This window comes from Taeniopygia guttata, chromosome 12, assembly GCF_048771995.1.
Source record: "Taeniopygia guttata chromosome 12, bTaeGut7.mat, whole genome shotgun sequence".
Lineage (NCBI taxonomy): Eukaryota > Metazoa > Chordata > Aves > Passeriformes > Estrildidae > Taeniopygia > Taeniopygia guttata.
In genome coordinates, this window is record NC_133037.1 from 1,164,159 (window position 1) to 1,186,802 (window position 22,644).

Genomic DNA, 22,644 nt, shown 5'->3' on the forward strand with positions numbered 1-22,644 from the left:
GGATCTCCATCGGGAGGATGCCCACACCCAGAGCAGCCCTTGCTCTGCCGGCAGCTCCCCGGCCTGAGGAGATCTGCACAAATTGCTCTCTGCCCACAGAGCCGTGCACAGGAGGAACACGGAGTGTTGCACACACGGAATAAATCCCATTTCACTCCTGCTCAGGCTCACGGGGCTGGGGAAGGCCCTGCCCTCACACGCCGCAGCTCTGCCACACCGAAATCAGGGATTCCCAGTGCCCGGCGGCAGGGAAGGCGTTTGTGCACGTGCTTTTCCACCCCAAAACACGGCTTTCCTTCGTAGCCATTCAAAAAAGCCAACTGATCTACCCCTTCCAATTAAGCTGAGATATGAACAGCACTTGGAAAGTTCTTAATCCATCCTCTGCCTCATTAACTCAGAAAATGTCACCCCCATGGTTAGCCCTATCAGAGAGGACGGAACGCCCGGCACCAATTAGTTCTAATAATGAGCTGAGCTGTGCACAGATTTCGGAGCCTGTCCTTATATGAGAAAATAGGACAGCTCCTCTCAGAACAGAATATTTTACTGGACATTCCTTTAATTTGTCTCCGGCTGACGACTCCCCCCACAGCCGAAGGAGCTAATTGATTTGATGAGTTGCAGGCGCTGCTGTGTGTGTGGCACCTGCCCGGCTGCCCAGCGAGGAGCTGCAGCCAAAATCGACAATATCGCTCTGGGATTCGCCTTTCCTCCTCTGAGCAGGCAAACACACGTGCCCTGTTAGTGCCCTCAGCTCCTCTGGGTGCTGCTTTTCTCCCAGGGGTTCAGCTGGGTTATAAAATGTTATAATATAAAATTATGCACATTTTAATCTGATAATATACATATTTGTGTTGTGTATATTTTATATTGATGATACTTATTATGTTATTTATAAATATATAATATTTATAAAATAGATTATGTTTTGATTTAATTTAATTTAACTATATTTTATTTAATAATATAAATTATGTGAAATGTAATCATAAAAATAAAAATAATATAAAATAATAAATAAAAATAATTAAAATAATAAAAATAAAAATAAATAAAACACTAAATATTAAATAAAAATAATAAAAATATTATTTAACATATAAAACATAAAATTATGTAAACTAAAATATTTAATATATATCATATATTTATATTGTATATGTTTAATATATATAAAATTTATTATATTATTTATAAATATATATTTATAAATAGATTTCTTTTTATTAAATTATATAAATTATGTTAAATGTAATAGTAAAAAATATAAAATGTTATAATATAAAATAATGTAAATTTTTATTTTATCATATATGTAATATATTTATATATTGTGTTTATTTAATATATAATATTTATGATATTATTTAGAAATAGATCATATTTATAAAATAAATAATATTTTCATTTAATAATATAAAATGTAATAATGAAAACTATTATAAAATGTCTTAGAGGCTGTGGGTGCCTCCCAGGTCAGGATCCTCCTTGTGGAGGGAGGGAGAAGCTCTTGGATCTGGGGAATCCGAGACTGTGAGGACAAACGGAGCCTCACTCCGCAGTGCCAGCAGGCAGCTGGGGGCTCTTTCCAGCCCTGCTCTTTCAAGGCTCACTTAAAATAATACCGAAAGGAAGAGGCAGATGACAGCAGGTACAAATATGTGTCTTCTTGTGTTACAGCCTCTTAAAGGAAAGGGTAAGATTAGCGCTCACCTCTAAAGAGAGGACATGAAATAACTGGTTCCTGAGCCTGCCGCAGCCTGTAACAGTCCTCCTGTCACTTTACACAGCACTTTTGGTACTGCCACAGCAGAAACAGTCATTAAAAAAGCCGAGGAGGCAAAGGAAGGATTTCTCTGTGTCTTCTGTCCTGAAAAAAGAAACGTGTCAGTTGTGCTGTTACTGCTCGAGCTAAACCAGAAGTATCCCTTTGCCATGGAGAGGGAGCCACCCCATGAAAATGAAACCATAACTTATTTCCCCAGAGCTGTTTGCACGCTGCCAGCATGCCATAAAATCCTGCCTCTTTCTGCAGCCCAGGAAAGCAGCACAGTGGGGAGGGCAAGGGGAGAAGGGGAGGGAGGAGGCAGCCAGGGCAGCCCAGCCCTGCTGCCCCAGGGAGCCAGGGCTGGCTGACACTGTTGGGGCAGGACGGGAACGAAAAGACTCTGACTCCAAAGGTTGTTGGAAGTAAAACTCCGATTTTATTCAAAATCCACCGCTCTTTACACAGAGTTTCATGCAGACCAACTCCATTGATCCTGAAGTGAAAACAACCTACACTGTTGGTGCAGAGTGCTTGATGCAAAATGATAAAACTTAACTATAAACAATGCAAACAACAAGAGAAATAAAGAATTATTTCCATTCTTTTCCAGCAGGCTTCTGCCTGGTTAGAAACTCTCCGTTTCTCTCTGGCTGAATCTGAGACCCAGAGCAGGCAGCAGCGTGGCTCCTGGGTGAAACCTGACGTGAGCAGCGGGATCTCATTTCCAGAGGCACGGGATGGCAGTGCAACAGGATGGTCTGAAGGCAGCTCAGAGGTTTCTCTAGGAGCACTGCCCGCAGCTGAGCCCAGCTGAGAATCCCCATCTCAAGGTGACCCGGTACCAGATTCATCAACAAGCACCACTTTTCACGCACCTCCTTCACCCTGGAGGAGTCCCCGAGCCTGGAAACGTGGCAGCTCGGCGGCTGGCAAGCTGTGCGACTGTCTGTCACTGCCAAGGAAAATAGAAATGATGGCAGTCACTTCAGCATTTCAATTTCGTAGGTGCTGGCAAACACTCCCCAGCATGAGCTGCTGCATGCAAGTGATGACCTTTAGGAATGCTGGCATCTCCCTGTGCCGAAGAAGCAGGAGCATGAATCAGCAGAAGGGAGCAGGGGAAAAAAAAATAAAAGATAGTTAAAAAGGAGCCTGCTGTTAGCAGTAAGTTAAATAAAATTCTCCTGGTCCTCCAGTCAGATTTATTAGCAGTGACCTTGGCACTTGCAGAGCCCCCTGCACAAAAGCCAGGCCCACGCTTGCAGATTTAGTGCACAGTCAGGGCCTTGGCCAGCCCAGTCACCGCATTTCACCCTTTCTGTAATTTAGATTTTAAATCTACAAGGAAACAAACCCATTCTTCCAGCCTCAGCACAAACAGCCTCCAAGTGAAGCTCTGAAAGGCGGGCACAGAGCCTGGGCTCCAGCTCTGCACAGACACCTCTGTGAGCAGACTCCAAGGAGCAGCACCTTGGGGAAGCCAAGCTGGAGGTCCACGGTCAGACTGAGCCCTGAGCTGCCCACCCAGGGACCATGCAATGGTGCCAGGCCAGGGGAGGCACTTTCTGCAGCCTCTGCTTGGGGGCAGAGCTCCCTCCCAGCTGCCAGGCAATATCCAAACAGCACTGCAGCCCCTTTCCGACAAACCCCAGTGCCCACAGTCCAGGCTGCCGTCTGTGTTTCAGTCCCACCAAGTGTTTTGCAGCTCATGCCAACCAGCCGTGCTCCCTGGGCACCCCCTGGGCTGTGGAGGAGCTCAGAACCCAGCAGCACAGCGCTGAGCCTGTCTGTGCAATCCTGTTCAGCTCCAGCCAGGATTCTCTGCCCCATCACCAGGACCAGCCTGAGCCACGGCCCCAGGTGCTGCCCCTGCCTCACTTACTCCTTCCCACACTGGGCAGGGGGTTGTACCTGGCACAAATGGGCTATGTCCCAGTTTCTGCAGAGGATGTCCCCAGCAGGAGCTCTGTCATTGTGACAGGCATGGGATGAACCCCAGCAGAGCCCAGACTGGATGCTGCGATGCCCCAGGGAGCCCGGGCCTCACTGGCCTTCCTTGCACTTTAATTTCCCCTTTTCCTCTCCGGTTTCTTCCTTGGCCAGCGGCTCTGCTGCCTTTGCTGGGATTTTCCAGCAGAGGGGGATGCAGCCTCACCAAAGGCGTCCTCCTTCCCTGAAGCGTTTGTGTCCTCACCTTCATCCTCACCCTCACCCTGCCCTGGCTGGGCTCCCTGCCCAGCACAGCCCCCTGTGCCAGCGCCCACACCCACCCTCCCCTGGCACATGGGCACCGCAGGGTCCTGCAAATCTTCCTCTCTATTTCTGGGAATAAATCCAAAGCGAGGGGTGTTATCAGCAGTGAGCTGTTCCCAAGAGATGGAGAGCAGGAGCAGCAAACCCAAGCCCCAGCCTGCCCGGAGGGAAGGTCTCTGGGCACCTGTCCCCAGAGGTGTCACAGCTGTCACCACACTCTCACCTGGTGCCAAAGGAGCATCCAGCTCGCTCCAGCTGAGAGGGGAAAATCCCAGGAGGTGCCTTTGCCTTTAGTGGGGGAAGAAGGAGCACAGCTACAGGTACAAAAGGCTCAGCTCTTGCTGAGCCCAGCCAGCTCAGCTGCACTCATTTACAGCAGCCAAACTCACAACCTGCTGCCTCAGCACCTGGTGAGAGTCCTGACTGAGCAGGGGGACCTTCGTGCACGTCAGTGCTGAAATCAGGAGCACAGGGAGCACCCAGCCCACTCTGCAGTCTCCCTTGCACTGGATTTTGGGTGCTCTGCTTGTCTGCATTGTCCTTTGTCATCTCCTCTGGAAGTCACCTTCCCTGCTGGCATTTCACGGAGCGGGGACATTGCAGGGAGCTGGACACCTCACACCATCATGTCAGAGCTGTGCTTCAAGGTTATTTCCTATCAAACACTCCTCTTCCAGCCATCCAGCTATTTTCTCCTTGGCTAAATCATCTGAAAATAGACTGCAGCCATCCTAGTCCTTCCTGCTTTGTATGCATGAGCAGGAAGGGGAATTTAGGATTTTGCTGTAATGCCATACACAAAAGCCTGCTGGAGAGCATCACTTTGATTAGCTCTTATTGTACACCCAAGAAAACAGAAAAGAATAAGAATAAGGGAGAGCCCAGCATGTGGCTGCTGTGCCTTGCTGCTTCAAGGCTGCTCAGAAAATCTGCCTGGTTGCTCAGGGCCTTCATCAGGAGCATATTTGTGAATATCCCAAAAATGGCTTGGGTTTTATCCTCTCAATAATAAGGGAGAGAAGGGCAAGAGCACTGTGATGATTTGCTCTCTAGAACATCCCAAAATTTGGGCTCTGGCAATAAAGCAGCCTGACCCCAAGGCCCCCTCCTTCACTTGGTCACCTGCAGGCAGGTGAACCTTTCCAATCCCCCACCACACCACACAGGACACAGCAAAGCTTCCCAACTGCAAGCAAAGGCATCCCAGCTCCTGGAAGTCTGAGACGGAAAACTTGATTTAGATCTGGGAATTAAATTAGCAAAAGGGATGAAAAAGAGGAAAAATATCTCACATCCAAGCACACATCTTTGGCAGAATTTATGACTGGAAAAACGTATTGGGATGTGAATTTTGCAGGCAGCTCTGATGAGTGATGGAATGGACCAAAGTCCTTGCTCTAAACTGCCTGAACTTTGAGGATTTGATGCAGATCCAGATTCTAAATTTCCATTGGGGACTTTCTCATTAAAACCAGAAGCAGAAAATTTTTGTTTGCTTACAGAGGCTGTACCAGATACTAACTTGCCCCGTCTCCCCCTGTGTCCTGGCCACCCCTCTTTGTCCTTTCTCGGTTCAGGTGAGTCTTTGTCACAAGGCACTGACAAAACAAGCAGTCCTGGTTCCCCCAGGACATGGGGCACTGCAGTTCTGGAGAACAGAATTTAGTGGAAGCATCTGCATATGGATTTTTTAAACAAATCTCATCCCAAATAAAGCTCATCCGAAACTGTGGGCACTCCAATCATGTTTAAAAGCACGAGAACACAGGAGAGACAGAACGCAATCGATGCTTCCCTGCTTCCCACCCAGCCAGGCAAGCACCAGTCATGAGACTCACACAGCTTAAATCCCACTGTTACACTTTCCCACCAGACAAATCCTGCTTTATTAAACCAAAGTGCAAGGGAATTAGCAAAACCGCCCGTTTCCTTCACACTATAGTATATATGAGCAACCTAATCCACACGCCGAAGCTCCCACCGCTCTCAAAACCTCTCAGCTGGGAATTCCCGTCAGCAGCTCGCAGTCTCCCTCCTGTCAGCTCGGGATTACCTTTCCCTAACAGGGCACGGGAAGGAGAAAAACCCGTGGGCACCTGCCAAACTCATCCTGGCACGGTGACCCCGCCTGAAGGAGAACCGCAGGCACAGGATGGGGCAGGGGGCTGCACACTGGACTAATTAGTGCTCGGCTTTGCTCATTAAAGAGGCTCCTTTGGCTGACCTGACCAAATAGTTCCCATGGTTTCCCTCCATCCCATCTGGGGCTGCTCAGGGGCGCGGGGAGGAGAGGGATTGATGAGCCAGGGAGGGATTGATGAGCCAGGGAGGGATCCCCATGTCACCCCGCCTTCCAGGACCGGCCCAAAACTCCCGAGAGAGAAGGAGGTGCGAGTCAGCGTTTCATGTCCACGAGATAAGCAGCAGAAATCAGGAATAATTGGCAGGGCTGGGAGGACAGAGCTTAATGGGCCTCTTCGGAGGGAGCAGGAACCAGCGAACATTGCAGCCTGGAATAGCGATGTGCTACATCCCATTTCTCAGGAGGGAGGAAGGAAGGAAGGACACGTGAAAAGAAAATAGCAGCAAATGATCCCACTTCATAATTTTTCTTCCTGTAACCCTTCTGGCCTTACAAACAGGAACTTGGTTTAAAACTAAAAATAAAGGCTGATGCCCGTGTCGCAGTTGCAGATGGGTGTTTCCGAGCACGCCGCTGGGGCTCAGCCCTGTTCTATAAGCAGCCTGGGCCGGGCACCCTAGGAAAGTGCCTGGCTTTGCATTTGCTATATTTACATCTCATCAGTTATCAGGAGAACAGGATGTCCCAGGGGATCTGAAATAGGATATACCACACTCCATCTCCCTGTCAGTTCAGCCGCGGGCCAGGCCCGTATGAGTGATCGTGTTTGCCCGTCTGCCGCGGGGTGCCCGGCGGGTGTCACCCACCCCAGCCCGGCTGGCACGCGGGCCAGGCTGCTGTGGCATCCCCCGCCTCCCTCCAGACACGTGTGGCTGCAGCAGAGAAGAGCTGAGGGGTGGAAAGCTCCTATTTCTCTTTCTGCCACGCTATTTTTTATTGTGAAGGCAGAGGAGATTTATTCTCCCCTACCGACAATCCGGTCTGTATTCTCCTCCACGCGTGGTTTCTCACACTAAAGCCCCAGCAGCCGTCTCAGTGCGGGGTGATGGGGCACGGACCACGCCTGTTCCAGGCAGGGCAGTGCCAGGGCAGGAGCAGAGCCCCTGGCACAGCTCCCTGCAGGCCCGAGGGGGGCTCAGCGGGTACAAAGCACCGAGGCAGAGAGGGCAGGTGGGCACACCGAGGGCTGGGCTGCAGCCCCTGGCACCGCACACCCTGCAGGGCACGCGGGGTGCCCTGCCCACCTCACCACCTTGGACTTAAACGCCTTTCTCACCCGCTGGGCGTAGCTGCCAAGTATTGTGCCTTCAGTACATCACTCCACCTTGATTTCAAACCACTTCAGCTTGCGTTTGGGAGTGGTTTCCAAGCATTCAGCTCACCCGTATCTTATCCACACTGGTTTCCTTTATGAGCTGCACCCACTAGAGGTCCAGGGCTTTAAATGCAAACCCAAACAAATATGTGGTAGCGCTTCCCATTCCCACTGGCCTGGCCTGGAGTGGGAGTGGAATGAGTCAGGAGTACCATAAAGGAAAGTGAAATAGATCCACCCTGAGCAGATGATAGGATCAGGGCAGATTAGTAGCCTTGGATCAGATTCAAGGGTCAGCATAAATCTTTAATCTTTGCAAAGTCCTCGAGCCTCCCTCCCCTCGCTGTCTCACATGCACACGCACCAGGCATGACTAAACAGCTCTCTGCGGGGATGGCAGACGCTTCAGAAACTCCCGGCTGGTTTTGGTTTGCAAAATACAACAATAAAGCTGCTCTCTGTTCTGCGAACGTGAGAACTTCCCTACGCAGGCACCTCGCCCCTGGGTGCTGTGGGATGCTGCCAGGGACGGTGTCACACCACAGCCACTGCTCCCACCAGCACCAGGGGCTCACTGGGGCTGCTCTGGTTTGCTCTGAGCCCTCAGTCAGGCTGCACCAAGCAAGAGTCGGGTGACAGCCAAGGACAGTCCCCACCTTGTGCCTTATTAGGTCCCGCCATGGTCTGCCAGCACATCGTTGCTCATTATTCCTCTGTATTCGCTTCCCACTGCCACTGTGCTCAGCGCACATAATCTGGATAGTTCCCAGGTTTCACGTGGAGCTGCAAGTGCCTGGCTCAGGGCGGGTGGAAATGCCAGGCTGCCCTGGGAAGGGGCTGTGTGGGAGCAGAGGGGCTGGAGGAGACCTGTGTGCCAGCTTTGCACCCGACTGATGCACTAAGGGGAAAAAAAAAAAGGAAAAAAAATAGCAAAAAGCCCTGGCCTAGTTTTTGTTTCACTGTGCTGGGCTCCGGCTCGAAGGATGTGGTTTGGTGGTCAGCACAGAAGACAGCAAATGAAAAAAAAAAAAAAATTCCTTTGATTAAATCCAGATCGGGTCTGTGCAAGCTCTTTCCTGTGGCCATCGGGAAATCACAGGAGGGAAAACCCTGCCCACGCTGCCTGTGGCTGGGCACCAGGGGACGTGACGCAGCCTGTGGTGGCCTGTCCTGCTCGGTGGGGCACTTTGTGCCACGGAGCGAGGTGTCCCATCCTGGCACCTGGGGGACTCAGTCTCTGAGGGGGCTCTGAGACATCCATCCCACCGTGCTGAAGGCTCCATCTCAGCTGTCTCGATAGACTTATAACAATTCAAGTCACTCTCGCCACCGCTCGGCGCACAAAGGGCCAGGCAAGTTCTGTAGAAGAGAATATTTATATATTCCCATTTTTCAATGGGAAATTGCCTAATGTGCCTTATTAAAGGGAAAGCACGAACAGCTGGCCGAGGGCGCCTGGCAGAGCTGCTGACGGTGGATGTGCTGTTGCTGCTGCACCTCACGGCTTTAATTGTTTCAGGAATCCTTTGACTCATCTTCCATCCTGAGCGGCTCCAGGATCTGAGCAGCGATCTCGCCTTGCCGGTCTCCTTCAAAACACCTTCAGAAGGCTCCTGCTGCAGAGGCTCCTGACCTCAAGTGCCCAGGTGCTTGCTGGAGCTGGAAAACCCCTCTGTGGTTCTGCTCAGCGCCCGCAGAGCCGGGCCTGTGCTTCTCACACGTGCGGCGACAAGGACCTGCCACCGAGCCAGCCCTCACCCTGCCAGGTCCTGCAGCCCCACGCTGTCCTTTCTGCCCTGTCAGCCAGCAGTGCTTGGCTCTGCCGGGGCTGCAGGGGCATGGTGACAGCCTGCCACGCTCTGAGGCACAGCAAAGCTGTCCCCAGGCTCCTGCACGCCGCCCGGGGAGGAGTGTTGCTTTGATTCTTAAGATTTTCTACAGCTTTTTGAATGTATATTCTGTTAGAAAACTTTCTTACACAATTTTTATAAACAACATATTGTTTTATATTCCTTCATGGGGGTGGAGAAACTTGATGTACTAGTAGTTTGTCCAATGCCTTTGTAGAGGTGGCCCGTTCACTCTCCAATCCACTGTCACCTTTGGAAAAGTATAAAAGTTAAAGTCAAAAAATAACCCTTCTCTTTTACCTTACAAATAACAACTAGCTCACACTGTGCTTTCACATATCCTATAACCAGAGAGGAGCTGGGGACACGCACCAGCAGGTCCCTGGGGACAGGGATGTCACTGTGCCAGCCTGTTACTATGGGGACAGGCACCACGAGCCCGACAGGAATAAAGGTATAAAAATCCCCAAAGCTTTGCTCGGCGGGTGGCAGCGAGACCACCAGGGTGCCCTAACCTGCCTCGGTGGCCTCCCACCCCTTGTGACACCCATCCCATCGCTGTCTCGGCCGGATCTGCCAGGCTGCCAGCTCAGGGTTTGCCCACAGCTGTGGCTGCACTGCCCGCAGCATCCCTGGGCATCCCGTGCCGGGCAGGGCCGGTGCTGCGGGCACGGCAGGGCACGGCAGGGCACGGCAGGGCCAGGGCACCGCGTTGGTACAGCTGGGCAGCGCGGGGTGAGGGGCAGGCTCACTCACTATCCACCCACTCCTTATTCACCCGGCTGTGCCTCAACCCCCCGGGACCTTGGCACACTCATTTCAGCCACGGAAAAGCTGATGGGCAGCCAGAGGGAAGGGAAAACAGGAAAACAGGCAAAGGGCCCGGCGAGATGACCGCCACCACAGCCGGTGCCCAGGCTGGGAGATGCCACCAGCGCAGAGCCTCCAGCCCCCGGCTGGGCAGCAGCTCTGGGGACACCTGGGTGAGGTGCTCCCGTCGCTGTCCCACCTGGGAACGGCCCCAGGAGGGGTTGAGAGCAGCTGTGCTGGCGGCAGGGAGCTCCGAGGACATCTCTTAGAAAGCGGCCCTTGGGAGGCCCGGTGATTCAAGGGGAAAGCTCTGCGACACTCATTCTGGGAAGTTTCCATTTGAATTGCTGCAAAGAGCAGTTTTTCCATGATAAACAGATTGCTTCAGTTCCCCAGCAGCACTGGGGGGGTCACCGCCACCCCCTCCCTGCACGGGGCCCTGACTCATCCTCCACCCAAAGGCTCAGCCAGGGCCGGCGTGGCGGGGCTGGGATGGGATGGGATGGGATGGGATGGGATGGGATGGGATGGGATGGGATGGGATGGGATGGGATGGGATGGGATGGGATGGCCCTGCAGCATGGGCTGTGAGAGAACTCCCATGCCGCAGGAGAATCCAGCCCCGGAGCCACCCACACCTCTTTGAGGTCAAAATTTGTCTGAAATTAAGAACCTGAGAAAGCCCCTCCCCAGTGCTGAGCAGCAGAGCAGAGCCAGGACCCTTCTGGGGCTCTCTGGGGGGACTGGGCTTTTCATTCCTGAGCCAGGACTCCAGCGCTGCTGGGTCAAACACTCGCTAGAGGCAATGCTGACGAGGTCCCTGCCTCTTGTGTCCCATGCCACCAGGAGCTGTGGATGCCAGGGGGCTGCCCAGCCCCTCACGTTTCCCAGAGCTGCACCCCAGCCCTGGCAGAGCTTCGGGAGCAAACACCACTCATCTCCTCCTTGGGCTGACACCAAAACCAGGCCGGGTGCTTCATGTCCCAGCCAGCTCCAAGGCAAACATCTAAGCACAGAGATCAGTGAGAGAGAGGAATCCCACTCCCTGCGCCTCCCTAATCCTGTGCAATAATGCATCCCATGAAGTGCAGGCTGGATCCAGTCCAGCACTCACGGAAGGCAATGACAGACCTCCCACTGATTTCAATGGGAGCAGAGCGAGCTGGGGTTTAATCAGTGTGGTACCAGCAGCAGTAGCTCATCAGCCCCAGCATTTCTGAGTACATTAGAACATGCTGCCTATGCCCATAGGTCACATTTCTTCTCAAATCACACCAATTTCACAATATGTGCACTAATACCACGAGATAATCGTCGTGACTGCTTCCATTCGGGCTGAAGCTTTACCTGATCAATAGCTGCAGTCAAAGCCCACCAGCAGGTCCCCAGGCCCTGCCACAGCAGGAGCAGGGCACTGGGAAAGGCCCCCAGCATGGCCATAACCTTATTAATGATTCGCTGTCGAGAATAGAAATAAGAGTTAAATCTTCCCTAAGCTGCTCAGCTGCGCTCTGGTGGTGTACACATCCTCAGGCAGCAGCACGAGCTCCGTGCACACCCCGTGACGCGGATAAGCAATATTTCAGCCCTGATCGTTTGCATATTCATCAGTCCTTTCAAAGCAGGACACAGCTCGGCCTTTTCTCTCAGACAGCCGCACGGAGGAGGGAGTGCTGTGTACTTCCAGCAGCACCAGGGGCTGAAGGGAGGACAAAGCTGTGCTCCAGAGAGAAACTAATTATTCCTCTGGCAGCCACAGACCGTGGCCATCATCCCTGGGCTGAGCTGTGCTCAGAAAACAGCAGTGTGGGAGCCCATCCTGGGTGCTGGAATAAAGAGCAGGGGTCAGAGAGGAGCTGAACTGGAGCACTGGGGGCAAGCCCGAGGCTGTAGTGGCGAGGCAGCCCTTTGCCATCAGCATTGTCACCCTGCAGAGGGTCACTCATGGGCACGGGCAGGGCTGAGATGGCCGAGGGTCCATCCCACAGCAAACACCCACCTGCCTCAGCACATCCTGCCTCTGCGTGGGTGCAAAGAGTTGGATGCTGGGGCAACCAGCCCAGGACAGAGCCCAGCCAGCTCCCAGCAGCCCAAGGACAGCAGCAAGCACAAGAGGAACTGGGGGAGCTGCCTTTTATTTCCAGGCATTTCTGTTTCCATCAGCTGTGTGGCATTACCCAGCCCGCTCTGTTTGCAGTTTTAACAAGGCACATGTGGTGAAAAACCCTTTCTGTGCAGAGCTTTCCTGTTTGGCCATTTCCAAAGGCCCTGGATGTGATGGCAATAACTGCCTCCATGGGGTGACAGCTGGGAGAAAGACACATATCTAAGAAATAAATTATTCCAAAAGAGGTAGAAATATTCTCCTCCATTCCTTACACCCCAGGAGTGAAGGCAGCAGGGCACAGGCTCTGTGCCCAGCCCTCCCAGGACAGAGGTGCCTTGCCCAGGGCCAGTGATGTTGATTGCAATTAGCAGCTCTCCCTGGCACTGGGAGGCACTGGGAGAGCTCTCAGGTGCCGTGAGCCGCCCGCAGAAGGGCAGTGGGAAAGCTCTGGAACACGAGGGAGCAGCGAGAGCCACATCCCCGGCTGCGGCAGCACGCCAGGGTTACAAAACACGGACACCCCGTGTCACATAGCCGGGGTCAGTGTCACCAGCCCCGCCGGCTACGGTTACACGGGCTGAGCCCAGCAGAGTCATCCTGCCCGCAGCCCTGGGGAGCTCATCCTGCCTCTGCCCCCGCTGCCCGGGCATTCCCAACCCTCTCCTCCCATCCCGAGCATCACACGGAATGTCTAAGGGGGGGTGGAAAAGGCTTGCTCAAGACCTGCTGCTTTTTCCACGCTGAGGCAGAAACAGCAATTATCTGGTTCAGTCTGGTGCTGCTGGCCTGGAACATGCCATGACAACGTGTTTCTCGTTTCAAAGCCTCTTTTGTACTAGGACACAGTTCAAGGGATCTTGCAATGCCTGCATTTGTAAACACGCCGCACTTGCAGCTACACGCTCCGCAGATGAAAGCCAAGGCAGAGCACCAGGGCACTTCTCCCTCCTGTGTCACAGCTGGGCACGGGGCACGGGGCATGGGGCAGCTCCCCCGGCCCAGCCTGACCTGCTGAACCCAGCCCCAGGACTGGCTAACCCTGTGTGCTCCTCAAAAGTCACGGCACGTTCAGAAAAACGGAGTCCTGGAAAAGGGGGGCGGGGGGTGAGGGGGGTGAAAATCACAGCAAAAAAAAATGTGCGTCACTGCAGATTATTTTAGGCCCTGGTCCATGCATAATGCAAATAAGCAGCTCCCGGGGTACATGCCTGTAAAAACCATCCAGTCCCACAGCGCCCGGCTACGGGAGCTTTCCAAACAGGTGGTGAAAAGCTAAAATTATGTGTCTGTGTGTCCTCAGCGGGGTTAGGAAAGGCCCTGGCTCTCAGGAAGGCTCTCCCCGTGCCTCCACGGGGCTGGTATGAAACAGGACCGAGACATTAAAAAATTCAGGAGCGTTTCTTTCCTTTTGAGGCAATCCTGCGCTCCCACTCAGCAAACCTCACTCAGCACCTCCACGACACCCTTTGATCTGCCTGACCCCGCCGCCCCCTCCCACCCGCTCTTCACGCACACTAACTTCATTTATTTTTAATTTTTTGCCCAAAATCATTGTATCCTCCTTGTCTGACTTCAAGGAGTCGCTCGGGAAGCCCTATTTATGGGTTGAAATGCTGCTGAAAGAGTTATTGCTGTGTTATTCAGCTGTTGTGCCAAGCCTGCATGGGGATCGGGTTTCTGCTGAAAGGGTGCCAGGCACGTCTTTTTCCAGGAACCAGCAGCCGTATTTAGCCTCCGGCTGCACATGAAAGACTGCAGTCGGAAACGTGACATTGTGTCAACATTTGAGGCAGGTCAGAGCTGGGTGAGACCATGAAAACAAGCCCGGGAACTCAGCACACCCCGGCGGGGCGGGCGGCACGGGCTGTCCCGGGCTGGCGCCGTGCCGGGGGTCTCCATCCGTCCATCCATCCATCCATCCAGCCAGCCAGCCAGCCAGACAGACAGACAGACATCATCCATCCATCCATCCATCCATCCATCCATCCATCCATCCAGCCATCCATCCATCCCTAATCCATCCATCCATCCATCCATCCATCTATCCATCCATCCATCCAGCCAGCCATCCATCCAGCCAGTCAGCCATCCATCCATCCATCCATCCATCCATCCATCCATCCATCCATCCATCCATCCATCCATCCATCCATCCATCCACCATCCATCCATCCATCCATCCATCCATCCATCCATCCATCCATCATCCATCCATCATCCATCCATCCATCCATCCATCCATCCATCCATCCATCCATCCATCCCTCATCCATCCATCCATCCATCCACCATCCATCCCCTCCTCCCAGCTGGGATGGATGGAGACCCAGGGGTGGCAGCTCTGGCAGGGCTGCTGGGGTCCCCACCTGGTGCCACCACAGGTGCATCCCCAGCCCCACTCTGCCCCACAGAACTCACCTGTCCCACTGGCACCAGGCCAGGGTGGCAGAGAACATTTCCAGCCCATAACAGTCTTTTGCTTCCTGAATAAATATTCTCTCTTCCACTTTTTTTTTGCGTTTTTTTTCCTCCGAGCCTGAGGCTCTGGTAATCCTGCAAGCTGTCCCACCACAGGACAAAGGGGAGGCCAGAACATGAGGACCAAAGGGGAATGAGAGCCACGGAAAGGAGGCAGAAATCAGAAATCCAGGGGGTGCTGAGGCTGGAGACACCCCTGCACTGAGCACCAAACGCTGTCCCCAAATGGGGTTTCACAGTCAGCTTCAGTAAGATCAATATTTAGCCCTAATTAAAGCAAACATAACATGAACGCTGGGATGTGTGGAGGCCCCAGACACATTAAACAAAGCAGCATTTTTTTCTAGCATTACTTAAGGTTTCTGCAGTTCTAACCACAGTCTAACAGGAGCATCGGCCTCTCCATGTGGGGTCCTGGAGGTGCTCAGGACTGAGCAGTGCTGCCCCAGTCAGACACTTAAACCACTCCCCGCGTTTTGTGATTCATCTGCACAGTGAAAATCCCAAATACCCCCTCAGAACTGCCCGTGCCCCACCCACACACAGGCAGCACCACTGGGAAACCGAGTCCTCCCACCCATCCCTTTGCTTCACCCCTCTTTTGCCTTTGGGGGACGTTTGGGGTCGTCACCATTCCATCTGGAGCCCAGGAACCAGCAGCACTGCTGGAGAGGTGGGAGGGAGCCCGTGGTGGGATCAGGACCCTCACCCACCATGGGCTGCCCTCTGGCTCATTTTGTGGCACTGGGAGCAGAGGCTGCTCCCCCACCCCCAGTGCCAGCTGGAATTCCCAACTCAGGGACACGTGGGGGTGGCAGGGATCACTCCAGCAAAGGCAGGACCTGACCCTGGCACCCCTCAGCCCCAGGGGCCTGCAGGGCACCAGCCCTGGCAGTGCTCGGGCAGCTCAGACACAGGCTGAGGTGCTGAAGTAAAACCAACCTGCAGTAAGTGCATTTTCCTGCAGGAACTGGGCAAAGCCTGTGGAGATGCTCCATCCTCCGGGGTGAGGGGCTGCCTCCTCCCCACAGAGCTTGGGGCCCAGGAGCCAAATGCCAGACACAGGGAGCACAACGTGACATCAGGAGAGAGCAGGAAAGCCAGCCAGGCTCTCCTGGCACCTCCCTGCAGTCTGGAAGGGAAAAAAGCCCTGAAGGTGCCAAGGGAGTTAAAATAAATAAATATCCCTGGTGACATGGGTAATGGGACCCTGAGCTCCTTCAGGCAGCGATGGCAGAGGAGCTGTGGGGGGAGCAAGGAGAGCCCTGCTCCCTCCTGCACCCCAAAAATCCCTCATCCCCCCTGAACCTTGAAATCCCTCATCCCCCCTGCATCCTCAGTTCTTGCTCCCCTCTGTGCCATCCCCTGCACGACCAGGAATGACCCTGCTCAAACATTTCAAAGCACAGGAGGCAAACCCTTATCTTCCACAGGAAAAGAATTATTTTATTAAGCATTTTTAAACAGCTACTTAACATTTACTCAAGATAAAAATATGTACAATATCCCACCTTGAAGGCGGCTCCAAAATATAAACACTGTACCTCTCCCGAGAGAAAAACGGAATATTCTTCTCTTCAAAAAAAAAAAGACAACCCAGAAACAAGAATACATTCATATTTCTCACTTCTTTATGCTCAAGTAGTTATACAAATAATAGACATCTGAAACCTTTTAACTTTTAATATATTTATATAATATATATATATTTATAACAGGATTTTACAAATAAAGGCAACAACTGTATACCAAAAAAAACCCAAAAAACCAACAACAAAATAAACGTTAGAACACAATCTGCAATCAAGCATAGTGCATCTCAACAGCTGGTGCAATGGGAGGGCGACATGAGGATCCAGACAGGGGTTCTGCTCACCAGTAAGAAAAAAACCACCAAAGAGCACTGCCTTCAGCAGTGACGTTTGGGGGTTTTTAATTAAAAAGAAGCTGAACTGGAGAGGATGTTCCTCTGTGGAGGAAGCTCCTTGCAGCTCCCAGGAGCAGTGGCACTACCCGAGCCCTCTCTCCAGGTTTGCCAGGAGGAATCCAGATGCTCAAACCCTGCTGGGCTCCTGTGAAAATCCCAGCCTTGCCATTGTCCAGAGGCACTGCCAGGGGCACCTCCAGCAGGGATGGCACTGCCAGGGGCACCTCCAGCAGGGATGGCACTGCCAGGGGCACCTTCAGCAGGGATGGCACTGCCAGGGGCACCTCCAGCAGGGATGGCACTGCCAGCTCCCTCCGGCAAGAGCCCGACCTGCCCGGCCGGGAGAGCCGCGGGGATTGCCCAGGGAGTGCCAGGGCAGCCGGGGAGAGGCTGGAGCTGGTGCCAGCAGGGAAACCAGCCCAGGGGCAGCTCCTCCCGAGCTGGGATCCATCCCGGGCACAGCTCCTCCCGAGCCGGGATCCATCCCGGGCACGGCTCCTCCCGAGCCGGGATCCATCCCGGGCACAGCTCCTCCCGAGCCGGGATCCATCCCGGGCACGGCTCCTCCCGAGCCGGGATCCATCCCGGGCACGGCTCCTCCCGAGCCGGGATCCATCCCGGGCACGGCTCCTCCCGAGCCGGGATCCATCCCGGGCACAGCTCCTCCCGAGCCGGCCCAACGTAGCAGCTCGAGTTACAGGAAGGGCACAGGTTAATTTATTTATTAGATGAACGCCATGGAAAGCTCCAAGCAGCAGCTACCTTTTATTTCTTAAAAAAATATCTATCTATCAGTAAAGGTGTGGAGAGAAACCTGTGGTAGGTCTGCCTGACCTGTGTGTGACCAGGCAGTGACCGCTGCCCTGCTCCTCCCAGTGACATTGCTGCCCCTGCAGTGACCACTGCCCTGCTCCTCCTGTGCTCACAGTGGCATTGCCACCACTGCCACCACCTCACAGTGGTCACTGCCCTGCTCCTCCTGGTGACATTGCTGCCCCTGCAGTGACCACTGCCCTGCTCCTGCTGTGCTCACAGTGGCATTGCCACCACCAGTGACACTGCCCTGCTCCTGCTGTGCTCACAGTGGCATTGCCACCACCTCCAGTGACACTGCCCTGCTCCTGCTGTGCTCACAGTGGCATTGCCACCACCACCAGTGACACTGCCCTGCTCCTCCTGCGCTCACAGTGGCATTGCCACCACCTCCAGTGACACTGCCCTGCTCCTGCTGTGCTCACGGTGGCATTGCCACCACCTCCAGTGACACTGCCCTGCTCCTGCTGTGCTCACAGTGGCATTGCCACCACCTCCAGTGACACTGCCCTGCTCCTGCTGTGCTCACGGTGGCATTGCCACCACCAGTGACACTGCCCTGCTCCTGCTGTGCTCACGGTGGCATTGCCACCACCACCAGTGACACTGCCCTGCTCCTGCTGTGCTCACGGTGGCATTGCCACCACCAGTGACACTGCCCTGCTCCTGCTGCACTCACAGTGGCAGTGCCACCACCACCCTGCCACGCTCGGGGTCACTGGGCACCAGTCCAGCCAGGTGAGCCAGCGGGGCCGTTGCCTCCAGAGCCGCTCGGGGAAGTACCGTGGTTTATATTCACGTATTTTGTATTTGCAGACCCTCGAACCAGGTCTGCCCAATGGAATATTTCTTCACAGCTTTGCAATAGATTCGCAGCTGACCGAGTCAACCGTTGTTCTGTAGATGTGGAGAGGGAAGAAGGGAAGGGGCCAAGCACAAAACCCTTCTTTAATCTTTTGGAAGCAGTTGTCAATCGCTAACCTGGGCGCATCCTTCATCCTTCTCCAAGCTACCTGACAAGTCAGAGAAAAGGGATTTAGCTTCCTATGCACAGTGAACCTTGTCTCCACACCTCAGTCCAGCCAATATATAAAAGTGAAACGGTCTCTCAAACTAACAAAAAAAAAACAGAAAAAAAAAAAAAAGAGAAAAACCAGTCACACTGCGCTCAGTCTTTGGTTTCCAAGTTCAAAGGAGGAATCTGCTTCAAAGCTTGAAGCAGAGCCGAGGAGTCGATGGGGGAATGGGCCGGTACAGGAGAAGGGAGTCTCTGGGGCATCAGCAGAGGGGGGGAGATTTTGTCGGGGTTCATGAAGCCCGTCAGAGCTGCGGCAGAGGCCGGCAGGCTGGGGTACAGCACGGGCACCGAGGCCGGGTACCAGCACTTCTCCAGCATGGGCAGGTAGGCGGTGGCGGACGGCGGGATCAGGTAGAAAGGCAGGCACAGGGGAGGCTGGTGAGCGTGGGGGCCCAGGAAGCTGCTGGGGGAGCCCATCATGTCACTGCCAAAAGGGCCCTCGTCCTGCGGCGACTCCAGCCTGCTCCTTTTGGCCGGCGGGTCCTCAGTCTCTTGCTTAATAGAGCTTATTCTCTCCTGGACAGCGTACTTGAGGTCGGTATCCTTTTTGAAATAGGGCTGCTCCGCTTTGGAGTCGCTTTTCTCCAGCTCTCCCCCGTACCCGCTGTCCGTGTCCGTGTCGCTGCCGCTCTGCTCCCCGCTGGAGTGAGCGAATGTCCGCTGGATCACGGGCACGCAGTTCTTCCCGTGGCCCTCGCCCGCCGCGCCCAGCGGCGCCGGCTTCTCCTTCAGGTCCAGCATTTTGGGAGGGATGTCCCCGGCCTTGCGGGCGGCCCCGCCCTGCAGCACCTCGCTGGCCATCCGGTGCAGGTGGCTGACCAGCTGCGACGACTTCAGCTCCTTGCCGTTCTCGTGCTTGGCCAGGTATTGCAGCATTTCCTTGGCACACATCTGGAAACCGGATCGAAACATTTCCTGGCTGGAATCAAGGTTTCTCGATGACAGGTCACCTAAGGAAACATTAACAGAAAGAAATTAAAAATTAACAACATGCTAAATAGTTCCATTTCCAGCTCCGAGGCGGACCGGAGGCGACGCTGGACTTGGGTTACAGCACGGCCAGAGGGGAAGCGATGGCCAAGCTGGACCCTATGAACAGAAATCCCCAGATTTCTGCAGAAATGGACAATTCCACTGGAACATCCACCTGTCCACTTCTACATAATAAGTTCATGTAAAGTGCTGCCTGCTTTTTTTTTGTTATTTACTGTAAAATCCACCTTCAACAGGTACTGGAGTGCGGGGAGGGGAGTGAGTCAAGCTGTGGCTTCTCCAGGAAAGCCCCGGGGAAGGCAGGGCACCTCGCCCTGCACCCCGGGGCAGGGAGCTCCGGGCCCTGCCAGCAGCTCCACCAGCCCCAGGGGACTCCACTGCTCCACTGCACTCCCTGTGGCTGTCGGGGCAGGACGGCGCCTCCCAAAAATTCGGGTTTACTGTGTCTGATTCACGTGAGAGCCACATGTGAAAACAGCAGGAGGAAGTGCATCTAAGGCTGATAAGCTGAAGCACCGGGTCCCCTCTGCCTGCAGAGCACAGGCCAGCTCGGTTATAAAGAAACTTAAAAAGGTTAAGGTTATCTGCTTTCTATACACACTTAAAAAGGTGTGTATAGAAAGCAGATTTATATCTATTTTCAGAGAAAAACAACCAAATAAACCAGACTGCGTCACAAACACAAACGGGAAGAATCAAATGGCTTTGGAGAGAACCTCACTGCAAACCTGGGCTGCAACTAAAACTACTTAAAACCCAGTTTAATTTCAAACAACTCCCAGGGCACTCTGCACTTGAGCAATGCATCATTTTTTGTGAAAGCTCATAAACAAAGCCTGAGAAAATGACAGCAGGAAAAGCCAGAATTCCTGTCCCCTCCCTTCTCGGTACCAGGGTGTCACAAGCGCATTTCACAGGCTCCCCAGGGAAAGCCCATCATACACACAGCCCATCACCCTGCCGAACACTCACCCGCCTGCAAACCGCTCTGCAAAGCGATGATCTTCTGCTGCTGCTGCTCGATGAGATTGGTCAGTGCCTTCACATGCTTCAGGGTGAGCTCCAGAACCACAGCCTTCTCCAGGTGCCCCAGAGTCTGCGAGCACAGGGACAGGTTGGCACCCGCCGCCGGCTCGGCCAGGCAGGCAGGAGCTGCCGGTGCCTCCCCGGGAGCCGCGGGAGGACGGGCACGGTGAGACCCTGAGCAGGCGGGACTACCCCCGGCAGCATTGCACGGAAATAAGTTAAAAAGCAGGCTACGGAAAAGGCTCTCACGGAACCCTGTGGGTACTTTCGGACCAGCCGCATAACCCGGAGAGAAGCGTTTTATTTATGGTTCTGCCCACCCTGGGGCAGCCCGGCCGGGGACAGCTCTCGCCCGGTGTTGGGGGCCCTCAGCTCCCGGGGAAGTTGGGGACGCGCTTACAGCCTGCCCGGGCGTGCGGCACCGCGGAGGAAAAAAGAAAAAAAAAAACACCAAAAAAAAAAAAAAACCACCAAAAAAAACCAAACCACCCCAAATCCGCGGTGAAGCGGCAGCAGAGCGCCGGGAGCCGCTGCCCCGTCCCTCCGCTCGCACCTACCGTCAGCTTGAGGTGCTCGGGCAGCAGGTCCTTCAGCTGCGCGATGCACTCGTTGATCCTGTCGCGCCTCTTCTTCTCGATCAGCCGGTGCGGCAGCTTGTAGGTCTCCTGCGGGGCCGGGGCAGCGGGTCAGCGGGGGGACAGCGGGGGGACAGCGGGGGGACAGCGGGGGGACAGCGGGGGGACAGCCCGGCCCGGCCCCGCTGCCGCCGCTCCTCCCGTCCCGAGCGCTGTCACCGGCCGACTCACCCCGTTAACCCCCAATTTACCCCGTTAATCCCCAATTTACCTTCTCGCCCCCATTGTACCCCATCACCCCCCATTTACCTTGTTGTCCTCGCTCCTCTTCAAGCCCCTCCGGGGTTTGTACACCTGGTACATGTGCGCGAAGTCCAGCCTGCAGGGGCGAAAGGAGAGCAGCGCGTTAGCCCCGTGCCGGAGCCGAGGGGAGCCCCCCGAGCCCCGGAGCCCCCGGAGCCCCGCTCACCCCGGCAGGTCTCCGCTCTCCAGGGCGGGCAGCTTGCCCAGGCAGCCGGGCGGGGGCTGCGCGCTGGGGATGCGCTCCATGGCGGGGGGCGCGGGCGGTGCGGGGCTCAGGCGCTGCCGGTGCCGGTGCCGGTGCTGCTCATGCCGCGCCCGCGCCGCGCGGGCTGAGGAGCGGCGGGCGGCCGCGGGCCGGGTTAAATGCGGGCGAGTGGGAGGACGGGAGCGACGTGCGGAGCCCTGTGACCGCCGGCACGTCTGGCGGCCCCGCGCCCCCGCCCCGCCGTCACATGAGCCTCACGTGGCGGCGGCGCGGGCGGGGCGGGCCCGGCCCCGCTCCCCCCGCACGTGTGTGCGGCGCGCCGGGGCCCGGCCGGGCCGTGCTGTGCCGTGCCAGGGCTGTGCTGTGCCGTGCCATGCCGTGCCATGCCGTGCCGTGCCGTGCTGTGCCGTGCCAGCGCTGTGCCGTGCCGTGCTATGCTGTGCTGTGCCAGGGCCGTGTTGTGCCGTGCTGTGCTGTGCCAGCGCTGTGCTGTGCTGTGCCAGCGCTGTGCTGTGCCAGGGCCGTGCTCTGCCGTGCCATGCCGTGCTGTGCCAGGGCTGTGCTGTGCTGTGCCGTGCCGTGCCGTGCCAGCGCTGTGCTGTGCCAGCACCGTGCCATGCCATGCCGTGCTGTGCCAGGGCCGTGCAGTGCCGTGCTGTGCTGTGCTGTGCCATGCCAGCACTGTGCTGTGCCGTTCCGTGCCATACACTCCATACTGTGCCATACACTCCATACTGTGCCATACACTGCCATACAGTGCTGTGCTATACCATGCCATGCCATGCTATTACCGTGCCATACAGTGCATACACTGCCATACCGTGCCATGCTATACCGTGCCATGCCATGCCATGCTGTGCCATATCCTGCTGTGCTATACCGTACCATACAGTGCCATGCTGTGCCGTACCGTGCCATACACTCCATACCATGCCATACACTGCCATACCATGCTGTGCTATACCATGCCATACCGTGCCATACTGTGCCATACACT

The 22,644-nt window shown here is 54.8% G+C and overlaps 1 protein-coding gene and 1 long non-coding RNA gene across 9 annotated transcripts; both read right to left on the bottom strand.

The window, feature by feature from the left end:
* Positions 1 to 2,184: 2,184 nt before the first annotated feature.
* Positions 2,185 to 6,663, bottom strand: LOC140684925 (uncharacterized). Its single transcript, XR_012057917.1, has 2 exons — positions 5,981 to 6,663; positions 2,185 to 2,723 (listed from the first exon to the last, which is right to left on the bottom strand). It is a non-coding gene; the product is annotated as an uncharacterized lncRNA (long non-coding RNA).
* Positions 6,664 to 16,147: 9,484 nt separating this feature from the next.
* BHLHE40 (basic helix-loop-helix family member e40) lies at positions 16,148 to 21,884 on the bottom strand. Of its 8 annotated transcripts, none has more exons than XR_012057882.1 (6): positions 21,609 to 21,884; positions 21,449 to 21,518; positions 21,122 to 21,229; positions 20,511 to 20,634; positions 18,164 to 19,495; positions 16,148 to 17,909 (listed from the first exon to the last, which is right to left on the bottom strand). XR_012057882.1 is itself a non-coding variant. In XM_030283035.4 (5 exons), the coding sequence occupies exons 1-5, from the start codon at positions 21,686 to 21,688 to the stop codon at positions 18,636 to 18,638; spliced, it is 1,242 nt and encodes a 413-aa protein (XP_030138895.1). In that variant the 5' UTR covers positions 21,689 to 21,884; the 3' UTR covers positions 16,148 to 18,635. The 8 variants fall into 8 exon arrangements, 2 of the variants coding, with proteins under 2 accessions (XP_030138895.1, XP_072790794.1); XR_012057881.1 differs by having other exon boundaries at positions 16,148 to 17,961; XR_012057879.1 differs by having other exon boundaries at positions 16,148 to 17,961; positions 18,011 to 19,495.
* Positions 21,885 to 22,644: the final 760 nt, after the last annotated feature.

Excerpts from the sequence above, each read along its gene's own strand:
- BHLHE40 (XM_030283035.4), bottom strand. The coding sequence starts at position 21,688 with ATGGAGCGCATCCCCAGCGCGCAGCCCCCGCCCGGCTGCCTGGGCAAG. Across the intron at positions 21,230-21,448 it reads AGAGGAGCGAGGACAACAAG|GAGACCTACAAGCTGCCGCA; the intron begins GTAAATGGGGGG and ends CCGGCCCCGCAG. Across the intron at positions 19,496-20,510 it reads GCAGAGCGGTTTGCAGGCGG|GTGACCTGTCATCGAGAAAC; the intron begins GTGAGTGTTCGG and ends ATGTTTCCTTAG.